This window comes from Branchiostoma lanceolatum, chromosome 19, assembly GCF_035083965.1.
Source record: "Branchiostoma lanceolatum isolate klBraLanc5 chromosome 19, klBraLanc5.hap2, whole genome shotgun sequence".
Classification (NCBI taxonomy): Eukaryota; Metazoa; Chordata; class Leptocardii; order Amphioxiformes; family Branchiostomatidae; genus Branchiostoma; species Branchiostoma lanceolatum.
In genome coordinates, this window is record NC_089740.1 from 11451930 (window position 1) to 11464165 (window position 12236).

General features: G+C 39.9%; 1 protein-coding gene across 1 annotated transcript; it reads right to left on the reverse strand.

The window, feature by feature from the left end:
• Positions 1 to 69: 69 nt before the first annotated feature.
• On the reverse strand, positions 70 to 11841 carry LOC136425135 (collagen alpha-1(I) chain-like). The gene is made up of 19 exons (XM_066413933.1): positions 11458 to 11841; positions 10314 to 10387; positions 7745 to 7800; positions 5935 to 5979; positions 5121 to 5174; positions 4743 to 4796; positions 4497 to 4550; positions 4338 to 4391; positions 4099 to 4152; positions 3882 to 3926; positions 3517 to 3570; positions 3123 to 3167; positions 2731 to 2784; positions 1989 to 2087; positions 1291 to 1335; positions 955 to 1008; positions 623 to 667; positions 355 to 399; positions 70 to 114 (listed from the first exon to the last, which is right to left on the reverse strand). Exons 2-19 carry the CDS (start codon positions 10357 to 10359, stop codon positions 70 to 72), a joined length of 948 nt encoding a protein of 315 aa, XP_066270030.1. The 5' UTR covers positions 10360 to 10387; positions 11458 to 11841.
• Positions 11842 to 12236: the final 395 nt, after the last annotated feature.

Here is a 12236-nt window from a genome sequence, read left to right on the forward strand (position 1 = left end):
TGTATACATGCAGCGTGATACAAAGATGAGGAAAAATAACACTGTAGTCAAGGAAAGATATCCAAAAGATCAGTAGCGCCTCCTACCTGGATTTCCAGGAGGTCCAGATTCTCCCTGTGTTTAGACAATTTGGTAAAATAAATCTCAGAATGAAAAGTAACTTAGTGAAGGGTGCGTTATGATACTTTGTGTATGAATATCATTCGCTACGAAGTTGCATCGATTTATTCCGCGGATCCAGGTGTTCATGATAACATAGAGCGGCACAGGGATATAGAAACATTGAATGGATTAACGAATGAATTGAATGAATGTATGAATGAAAAATGATCTAGGGAGGAACTGAGGAAATACCTTTGTCCCAGGATACCCAGCTCGGCCCGGATTTCCTGGCTCACCCTGTTAACATAAGGATCAAACCGAAAAGATATGAGTCGTCCTGTCATGTACGATGTGTGAAACAATTTCAAGACTAGTACAAAAAAGCTAAAAGAGGTTCAAATCAGATTCAAAATTGTCTTAGACTGGGGAGAAAGTTCAAAGCTTCTAAGTTTTTTCAAATCTGACAATGATATAGGATTTTTTTTTATCAAACATTGTTGTGAAAGATCTTAAAACTTACCGGTCTACCCGGGGCTCCTGGTGTACCTCTTTCTCCAGAAAGGCCCTTGTGAGGAAAGAAGTGTTTAAAACGCAAACGTTTTATCACAACAGCCTGTCAAATTGACAAAGGTCAAAATATGCTCAAATGGTTTTTCTTATTGCCCTAGAGGTATTGCTCGATTAAAAGAATAAGTTGGCCATAGGTATCAAAACATTTCTGAAAGCAATATTCCAAGCGTTATTCCATTAAGGTACATTAATTTTACTTAAACTACAACAGACATGTTTTCGTATCTTTAAAAACATCTATCATTTGGAATTCTAAATTCCAAAAGTTTCTTTCATACCAACCGGTGGACCTGCTGGACCTATGGGCCCCATGAAGCCAGGTGGTCCCTTGTGGCCCTATAGATCAAAAGACAACATGACTATAGATCAAAAGAAAGCATTGTCTAATCATCATGTTATCAACGAAATGTCAGTTGACAGTTGGTGTCTCAAAAATGTGTGCCTCAGGTGTAGAAGTAGCTGCTAGCGTAGTACAAATAATGCTGACCATATATATCTTAATAAATATAAGCAACCTTAACTAAGATCAGGAGGTTTGCTTTGACCACATTTTTGCACATTTGTGTCACCCTGGTTTTCAACCCTTAGATAAATAGATATTCTGAAGTAGATACTTACGGCTGTTCCCTTCTCTCCGTTTTTGCCATCTTGTCCTGGTATTCCCTAGACAGAAGGTTGATACAATAGGGCAGTAAGTACAAAAAATGATGTTCCTACTTCGTAGTTGAGTCATTGTTACTTAGTTAACTGAAGGGACCACCCTAAGAATTAATAGATGAATTGAATAGATAAATAATCTTGACGTCAATGACAAAACTTGGTTACAACTGGAGTACAGTGTGTCGTGTTATAATACTCCCGGAAGCACGAACATCATATCAAAGCTAACAGAGTTGATCTGATAGAGAAGCTCCTGAACGACTCCACGCATCCTTGTAGTGTCCTGCAGACTGTTCCTGCTCCCGGCAGTTGAGACAACCTACAACCTCCGTCGACGTGTGGGACTTAAACCACCACCAAGCAGATCAAATAGACACAAAAACTCGTTTATCCCCAGAACTCTGTCATCTATTACCGTGTAATGCCCGCCCAAAACTCTACATTTGTATGTCCATATGTCCACGTTGCTATTGTTGACAAGTTGTTATCAAAGTTTTAACAATGTGAATAATAATGTTTTTATGCTCCATGTATTCAATCATCCAAAGTGCAATAGTAAAAGTGTTTGTAAAATCAATACAATTCAGTCCTATGATAAAGGACTGCAATGTTCATTGAATCAATTAAGTTTGAAGTTTGAAACCAAGCTAACGTACCGCGAGGCCTGGACCTCCCGGGCGCCCTGCAGGGCCTGGTGGACCGGCCTTCCCTGGAGTCCCGGAGTAACCTCGGTCACCCTTCTTACCATCTAGACCCTGCACATACACAAAAAGAAGAAGCTTGTGGTAACGTCTTCATACAGGTAAAATAAGTACTCAGTTAAACTACAGCTAATCAAAAGTCCTGCCTCTAAGAACTGGCCTGTGAGTAATGTTACGTACGTAAAGATGGTCATTCAAACTTCATGCGGGACCTTGCTCGCATGCTTCAAACTGTCGATGGAAATATACACAAGCTATTCTGGAACTACATCCATGCAATGATCTTTCACATTCTACTACAAACATTGCAGGCAGGTTTACCTACGTATATACGTTAGGTACTCTAACCCAGTTGGACAGTGTATACACTTAACTGAATTCTTGCATAGGATAGAAACCTACCAATATGTTCAGACATTCATGCTTGTTATGTAAAATGATTCTTGGATGTTTTTATTTTAAAGTAAAATCTTGCAATGTGTTATTTTTATTTTCATATTTTTGGAGATAACTCTTAACCCAGAACGACGATTTGTCAGTCAGAAGACATCATTCTAAAATAAACATATTCTTTTATTTCTGTACATAAAGTTGAACGGAACTATTAGATGGTATTGCGAGTGTTGGATTAGCATAGGGCACAAACACACGTCAGATAGAGGTAACTAGAAGCTTAAGTACTGATGTTGGGAGACACCTTCTCACCCGGTGGTCCCGGGTATCCCGGCAACCCTGATGGACCAGGCGGACCCTGGGAAAGAACGACATTGTCGTAAAAACCTGCACATCTAAACAGACAGATAACTATGCATAGATCTTCCCATCTATCCATTACAGAATCTGCTTGTTGTATGATCAACATGAGTTTCATAGGTAAAATGGAAATAGAATGTATGAGTACAAGCACATAAATGTATTACAGTAAAGAAATAGTACGTTGAATTGCCATACATAGTCATACCAGCACCAGAAATTTCACCAGAACGGTTCCAGTTTTCATGTTATCTGTTCAATCATATAGACTTTCTTTATAGTGTCATTGGTCAGGTTAAAATAAATGTAAATTTATGGCGTAGTAGATATATTCACCTTCAGGCCATTCTCTCCTCTTTTGCCACGCTGTCCAGGAATACCCTATGATGGAGGTCATTACAAGCAGATGTCATAATACTGCCTACACATAGAATCAATACTTTGTATGCATAGAGAAGGCAATGATTCGTTTACGTCTTGCTTAGTGTCTGTTGCTTTTTGGATTCTATGTTTGACTTTGAGGTCTACATGTATCTTCCAGCAAGTGACGGCAGATATTAGGAAGGTGCAATTGTAGGTCATAGACCAAATGCAGGTAAATTGAATGCAATCAATCGTCATTCGTTACTCCTTACAACTGCGTATGCTGCCACTACCTCACAGTTACTGTCAGTCTAGGATAACTCTTGAGAAAAATATTTCTATTTAATCGAATAAAGTTGGGCCTTACTGCTGGTCCGGCTGGGCCCGGTGTACCGGCATGGCCTTTGGCTCCTGGAAAACCCTGGCAAAACAAAGAAAAACAACAACTTAGTTCCAAAATGAAAGTGTATTTCTATTGGCCAATATATATTTGCAATCAACGATAGAAAAATCTAAGATTATTCATCAGCAACCGTTAGGTTGCTAACGAATGTATATGGTCGTAAGAATGATAGAATTTCACTCCATGAGATATAAGAGGATGATATAACTTCAAACTAGAAAATAAAGGCAACGAGACGAACTATTATCTCAGGTGTTGTACAGGACTTTTCCCTCTAAAACAGCGAAACTACAAACATGGTGTTCCAATGAAAGACAGTGATTACTCACTTGTTTCCCGGGTAGGCCAGGTGGTCCCATATCACCGGGTCTGCCCTATTTGGATATGGATGAAAGATGGTGTATTTGATAAGCTATAAGAACATGAAACAGAGTGACCCGAATCTGCTTAGCCCATTCTTATCTACTCCGATCACCAGAAAAGTAATATAATGATAGTAGTATGTAGTCTGATTTCATACTGTCAAGAACAGGCAATAGAACTCACCGGGGAACCAGGTTTTCCGTCGTTGCCAGGAAGGCCATTCTGTCCCGGGAATCCCTGATGTGCCACACAAAATAAACAACACAAACATACATTCAGAATGACTTTCATAATTTCACCGTGGACGTCATTACATCGTCTAGAACATTACACAAGCATACATATAAGTATCTTCCCAATTCAAAAGACAGAAAAAGTGGAGAAATAGATTTTAGTTTCTTTGTATGAAGTGGAAAACATACCCTATGCCCCTTTAGTCCAGGGAAACCAGGTGTTCCACTGTCTCCTTTGTGTCCCTGTGAAAAAGTAGAATGTCGTTAAACAGACAAAGGTAGAGGTACATCGGCCATGCATTTTAGGCTTACGTTTATATGCTGCTTGGAAAGTATAAGTAGTAATACCTTTATTCCTGCACGTCCCTGAAGACCAGGCAAACCGTCATCACCTTGTCTTCCCTACAAGCAAAACAACAGTCAGTGTCAAAAACATCATATATAAACACTCTCCGACTATAACGGGTTGATTTTGAAAAAAAGTGATTTTGTTTACATATCATTTGATTTGTTTACTTCATATCATATCATATCATACCATATGTATATTTCAAGGTATACTGTTTTTCAACAGTGTAGGGTTGAAAAGCTCACCGGTGGACCTTTCGGACCTTTCGGACCCATCGGACCTTGCCGTCCTGAGAGACCCTGTTAAATGTTAAAAAAATATTGATTTAGTGTATGGTAAACGTATTCGTAATCCACAGTACACACTGAATACTTTAAGCAATAACGTTATCATTTTTGCAACTTTCTAACCACCAACTGTATGAAGTCCCTTTCTCAAAGTATTCAGTACGTTTGATGATAGCCTGGATGCCAGGCCCCCGATCTCTATACTATCTATCGTGTTTCTCAGGCCCAAACTGCTGTAGAATTTCCTTGTGGGCATGATGGCCATAGAGCCAAGGAATTGGCCTGTGTTGGCCCTGGAAATAGTCTGGCATGCAGGCTAGTTTGAGGACAACTCACCATTCTCCCCGGCGACCCAGGATCACCTTTCTCGCCTGTATATCCTGGAGGTCCCTGTTGGCATCAGCGCAAAAATGAATCCACACATTTCTTTTGATATAATCATTGTAAGTCAACCTGCTATATGTTAGATGTATGCGTGAAAAGGAAGACAAACAAAACCACAATCACTGTACAATGAATGGTCAATGCATGCACAGTAGAACACTGACCTTTTATGGATAATCAATTAAAAGATCATGCAATGTACAAAAGCCACAAGAACTATCACAAGTACATGCTATCTAAAGGTCAATGCACTAACAGATGGTACCTAATGTTAATTAACGTCTCCTTCCCATTCAATTACTTAGATGTTTCGAAATGGGGTATTTCGTTAGTTACGGAAGAGTCGGTGATAAGGATTTATACATGATGTTGCATTATTTTGAGGGTCACTCTTATTAACATTCACTGGACTAACAAACCTAAAACCAGATCCCCAAACTTCCTTCTACTCTCTACAATTTGGCTTTTAGTAACACTCCTACGACATACCAAAACCACAGAACTAAAGCAATGAAAGGGTTTCCGAGGCTAGATCTACTGATGACCAGTCCACTAATACCGGAACTGTCCTCTTTTCGTGCCATAAGAATAAATAACAGTCGCATTGTCGTTTGATATATGGCCGATAACAGGACGTAGTTCTTCCCGAACATCTACAATGTTCAGTTTCAACCCACCGGAGAACCGGGGTACCCTCGGTATCCCTTTCTTCCCATCGGCCCCTGTAGCAAGAAACGGTTACAGAGAGAGAATGTAGCAGACCTACCGGTGCACCAGCAGGACCAGTACTCCCCCTAGGGCCCTGTGGCCCCTGGAAAATAATACAACGTGTACAATAGCACCGTGTTAGTGGTTTTCATAGGATATCGTCAACGGTGTTTCAGATCTTTTTGTTGAAACCAGCAAATCCGTGTGGAATGTTGCTGTCTGCAGTCGCTCGGTTGTCGCCATTGTGAAAATGAGACTGATCAGAGCAAGAAGTTCAACGCGTTCTCCTGTCACAGCAAGCTGCCATATTCGTCTTTCGGCATTTGGTGTCAACTGAACGGCAGATTTTTGGGTGATTGTTGTGTCCAGTACAATTTAAAAAGCGCGGTCATCATCTCTATGTACATGCGGAGTTAACTTGACCGTCCCAACGTCGCGCTTCGTCCATCTTTACGTCTGAGAGACTATACTGTGATAAGGCTTAAGCTTTTAGTTTGGAGAACAACGCACTGTGGAAGCATGTTGATAGATGCACATTGGCACACTGGACAGGCTTTAGTAACTTTCAATAGTCGCGCGATGCATCGTTATCATAATCTGGTTGATTCCCATGCATTGGGCATAGTATACTTCTCCTCAACGTTGAATAATTAGATACTTGAAGAATTAAAAACAATGCTTTGATTTGAATCATACTTTGATTTGGGATTGAGACTATGGTACCTTAATCCGATGACTATCTTAGATTACATAGAGCTCATAAAACCAAGCTGGTTCAATTTATATGTCAGAAAATGATGGTGTTTGAAATAATCGTAATTGGAGACCGAGGACAATGTTTGCAAGTAAAGCGTTTGCCCTCAAGGTAACTTGTCTACACCACCGAAGTTGACTTTTCGCTGTTGTCCTAAAGACGAATTCCGTCTGTGACCGGAAGATGACCTCCCTTCCCAAATCCGTGAGGACAAGAATACACAAAAACAACTGATCGAAGATGCAACGAGCAAATGATATGGGGGAAAAGATCTGTACAACGAATGTTGAATGTTCTTTTTCGTTAGCTGCAAAATTTTCGGAAAACGCTAAGGTTATCTTTGGCCGATGGATTTTTCCTCAGAAAATACTTTGTTATGAACGCTGGGCTATTTGTCAACGGAATTTAACTAATAAATCATCGGTAATTTGTCCTGAAGACGAGAATTTTGCGTCTTGATTCCAGTTGCATGTTTGTACCATTGCGGTGGCCAAAGCAGTCTGTCAGTGTAGTGCGAAGAGCACGGAACCTTTTAGACTACGACAGGGGTCAGCCAAAGTCCACCCTCGATGTCCAGTTGTTAGCTGTCGTCTTCGCAAGAGAAGCTTAAGATCCAATAATCCCTTGGCTAGTAGCCGTATCTTCACCATTATTTGTGAACTACTCCAACATTGGTCAGAATTACAACTCTCACCAGGGTACTGCAGCGTCGGCAGTGCAGGTAGAATATAGCTTAAAGAAATGCCTGTAGGAAACTGGTCCATCAGCAGTAAATATCTAAATTATCTCATAGTCTCCTTTTAACTTTACGATCCGGTTAGTCTTCAAGTTATCTTAATGCAGCTTTTACAGTCACTATGATATACATGTGAAATGAAATATCTATAATGAAAGTCATTTGTACCCAATAAGTGTGAAAACCTAGGTATATACCTCTATATTCACTAAAACCAGATTTTCAAATGAAGACTTTCTGCTTATTCAAAGGTAGTCTTAAATATGACCAATAGATAAGTGGATCGATTTGAGTTTTCGAATTTTAGGCTACGAATCTCTAAAGTTTACCATTTCTTTCTTTGGTTTCCGACCAAAATAACTGATTCTCACATTGTACCTGTACCCCTGGACAACACATGGACCTCATGGGCGGACCCTTCTTCGTCCCATGACCTGCAACCAATCACAAGATAGTATTACATGTCAATCATCAATTGCCATCACTCGATTACAGTTCAGACAAGCCTGTGTTTTTCTTTTACGTACTGTGAAGTATTCTTAATATGTTTAAGACCTTTCCATTCAATAGTAAAGATATAAAGATGATTCTCTGCAATTCTCGCAAGTTGCATTATCATTTTATACATAAAGACCTGCCGATGAAACAAGTATTGGATTTCCACATTGGACACTGGGGCCTTTGGTGTTTACCGGAAGAGATGCCCTCCCACATACATCTGTCTTACTTGGCATAAGAATGTTGTCTACAGCACATTGGTGTGTCTAGTTTATTTATACTGTACTGAGGAATCAGCGTAGGGCATGGCTCTCCATACTATAATAGAGTTTCCCGAATAATGACTTCTTCACAGTATCTTAAAAATGTATTGAAGAGTGGAGGCAAATTTACAATCTATATTTCATTTTGACACATGGCAACATTTGCGAGTAAAATGTAATGCTTAATTTATGGCCATACAAGATGCGGAGAAGAATTTTATATAGATAAATATGCCGAACGAAGAATTTGCACCAAAGTGAAATGAAATGAGTAGGTAACAGCAAAGAAAGTAATGGAATAGAAGAAGGGTTATGGCATGTCCCAAAACGCTGACACTATTAAGAAGCCTAAGTTTTAGATCAAAATGCTTCTCTCGTGCTAGATATGCAAGACAGGAGTGTAGCATCGTTTGTAAACTTTTAAGTTCTCAAAAACATTATTCAGCTAAGAAATATGTCCTACCACCTACAAAACTGTTTACGGACCTTGAAGTATAAATAGGAGACTCCAGCAATCATAAACCTCCAGGGAATGCATGGACCCCATTACCATGACCACTGCCAAATAGGCTATGTCAAGTCCACGGAAGTAGGTCATTAGCACGTTTATTTTGTCAGCGATGTCCCCAATGCAGCCACTTCTAAAACAGCTTACCGACATGCTTTTGTAAGGGCAGGTCAGGGAATTCTAAACATTTCTTTTAATTCGTGTTTTTTTTTTAGTTCCCATGCACAGAGGTTTTCTAGATTTGTAAGGGATTCAGTCCATCCCCAATAACCTTGTACTATGTCTTGCCATACCAGTATGCAGTGAGCAATACGTTTGGTATCTATTTAAATGCTGCATTGTTAACTTTTATCAACTAGTGGGTTTCAAACAGAATTGTACTGAAAATACAAGCAGTACAAAGATGGATGTTGTAGACGCAACCAATATAGATACAAATCATGACGAAATGTATGTGCCTTCTTCAAAACAAATACCATAGTATATTTACAACTGTGGCTACAGACATTTGTGTATTGGCTTTGATGAAAGACTCTACAGTCAATTAGAATACATGTGTCTTTCAGTTAAGTATACAGTCAACTGAATAATGCCAACAATCCGTTACAATCGTTTTGAAAACCCGGTTGAGAGTTCTTGGAGACAAAAATACGTTTCACATCTATACGGCAACGCATTAGAATTTTTTTATACATGCGTATTCAGTTTTAAGGACACCTCATTAGGTAAGTAAGAAAGTTTTCGGTTTTATTGTGGTAACGCTGACACGCCCAACACTCACTTCTCTACACAAATATTCTCCTCATCCGAATTAGGCCTAAATGATGAGTGATCACTGGGAAAACAACGTTGTAAGAATCAAACGGCTATAAAAAGCTCCAATGAAAACAAGATGGTTGGAGCCCGATCCATCAATCTCTTAAATCGAGAGACGTAAGTCATTAATGCGTCAGCAGAAATGATTTCTTACCCTCTTACAGCTGCCAGTTCGAAAAATGACCAATGAAGGTACCATTATGTGACTTCTGCTTTAAATACTGGTCTCTCTTTAGATGTTAATGACAAAATGATGAGTGACAAAATGATGTGTTATTTGTCATTTTTGAATGTATTTCGAAAGTGTTAAAAATTAGATATGATTCTCTGTTATGAAAATTGCCCTAAAACAAAACGACGATGAAATATCATCCACGTTGAGGCATGATTCGGTCTTCACATATAAATAGGTTTCTACATTCCCCCTTTTAACGTTTGCCAAGTCAAGGAGACCACGTGTAAACAAACATCTGCACGGTCTGGACGGTCGTTACAATTTAGTGCAGTGTAAATGTTTCCATATCAGACGAGGCCTACGTAAATTTACACGCCTCAAGCCGGTTTTATTTGATGATGTCGCCTTTCTTCATTTAAAAAAAGGGAACCACTGTAAGCTGATATGGAAAGAGCTTGTCATTTGTTTTGATATACTATGATGTAGTGAATATTAGTGGTAACATCAATGCACCGTTGTACTAATCTTGGTCAACGCGGACGCTTCGTCTATTTATTTTGAAAACATCCCAGAATGGTGGCCACACACGACCTCTCAAAATGGACGATCGGACAAAATACACGTAACCTTTGACCTCGCGGAGTGATATTCGTTTATGTTATAGAATAAGAAATAGAATTCACTTACTTCTCTCCAACAGCACCAGCAACGTGGTTAAACTCAGCAGCAGCATTTCCCTCGCGGGTTACAACAAAGAATCTCTGTTGAAAGAAAAAATGCGGCAAAATTCCGATGTGTGCTCAAGATGTTCGCGCCTGTTGACAACATGGTACCGCAGTTTGTTGTTGTTTGGTTGTCACCAACCGACAACACAAGCTGAGGGGTTTAGGGTGTAGCTGTGAAATCAACAGAGGAATCAGACAAAACAGCGCTAATTTGCCTCAGACCACACTTTAATCCGATTTTGTTTCTCGATCAAATTTGCTGTCGTCTCTTTTGGTTACAGATGTTGTGATGCTAGAGCGATTGCTGGTAGCGCATATACATTCAATGACAATCCAATCACAGAAAATCAACATATCCACCCAAAATTTACCACAATGTTTGGGCAATGTATTACTACTATAACAATAAATGTGTACCAGCATTCGTTGATATATTATATGAGAAAAAGACTGGACCAAGTGAAAATGAATTCAAATTTGTACAATGTACCCAACATTGTTTTTATGGCAAGCTAGAGTTGTGAAAGCTATTTTTATAGGCGCACAGGGTAGGACAAACTGTATTTCTTCTGCGGTTCCTGAACGTTCCTCGGTATACCGAGACAGTTACCAAAACCTTTGCAGCTTTAAGGATAAACCATTTTGTGGCCAGGGCGACCCTAGTATATTTATATAGCGTCTACTCCAGGCTGGCGGTGGCGGCTTTCACAGGCGCGGTGAGGGGGAGAGCTTTTCGGTGTCTGTTAAGGGACGTTTTACGTATTAACCTTTGCTACTGGAATTTACCGTCGAATCAATCAAGCCCTACTTTCAATACACACGGAAAATCTCCATGGCATCACCATGTTATTAATTCCGCATTCTAGTGTTTACATTGATTAAACTGCTTTCATACATCAAGCGTTGATTAAAAAATTACATTGCGGGCCGTGACAACATATGTCAAAATTAGTCGTAGAAAATCTTACTTTCATCACACCAGGTTACGCACACACAGGCTCGATATATGTTAAGAACGTCGATGAATAAACGTATTACCATTCTCTACTTCACAAATTAGGAAAATGAACACAAGAGATTCTAATATCATAGCAAAGTTGACATACCTTAGAAAATGTGGCAGTTGTGTAGCGATTCCTCCTCTGAAAATCGAGAACAAAGATTTTACCAGGTCGACACCTTTAGCCACTAGACAGACTTGTTCAAATGTGACATATGTCTCTTCCACTCAAGATGAACGCGTGTAGCAGGGAATACCAGGGCAAAGATGACAAGACGCGGGCTCGACAAATTGTGTGGCCGAGGCTGGGGGTGTGCCGCGCAACGATCCCGCAGATTCACCAGCTTGGATTGTTGACTTATGCCTCATGTGACCACAAGAAAGAATTTCGAGGCTTCTTTTCTCGCTGCCTTCGTCTTCTCGACAACAGCAGTCCGGAGGACCTTGGACAGGATAGCGCCAACTATGCTAGCTGGGTGAAAAGGAGGGGTAAATGAGGGTGTAGCAAGAGGATGCAAGGACTTACAAATGAAATGAAATGATTGAATTAATCTATAGAATCGATAGCAGTAGTAGTATCATATAGTTAGATACATAAATGGTATGCTGAATAGTGTTATCAAAATGAAATCTTCTTATTTTTTTTATCAATTGCATTTGAACATTCTTGACCTATGAACATGCATGGCTCTATGTCGTCACCAGTGTCAAAGTTGAACCCATCACTAGCTTTAATGGTGACTAGACAGGAAAATGCTGTCATCCGTTGAACTGGTGTGAACTCTGGAGGCTGATGTTTTTTCAGCTTCCCGAAGGCAAATGTCGATTTTGTGCGCCATATGTGCACCGCGAGCATCAACAGGGACACGGAAGAGTTGGCAGAAC

Excerpts from the sequence above, each read along its gene's own strand:
- LOC136425135 (XM_066413933.1), bottom strand. The coding sequence starts at position 10,359 with ATGCTGCTGCTGAGTTTAACCACGTTGCTGGTGCTGTTGGAGAGAA. Across the intron at positions 4,392-4,496 it reads AGGGACGTGCAGGAATAAAG|GGACACAAAGGAGACAGTGG; the intron begins GTATTACTACTT and ends ACTTTTTCACAG. Across the intron at positions 2,088-2,730 it reads CGGGACCACCGGGTGAGAAG|GGTCTAGATGGTAAGAAGGG; the intron begins GTGTCTCCCAAC and ends GTGTATGTGCAG.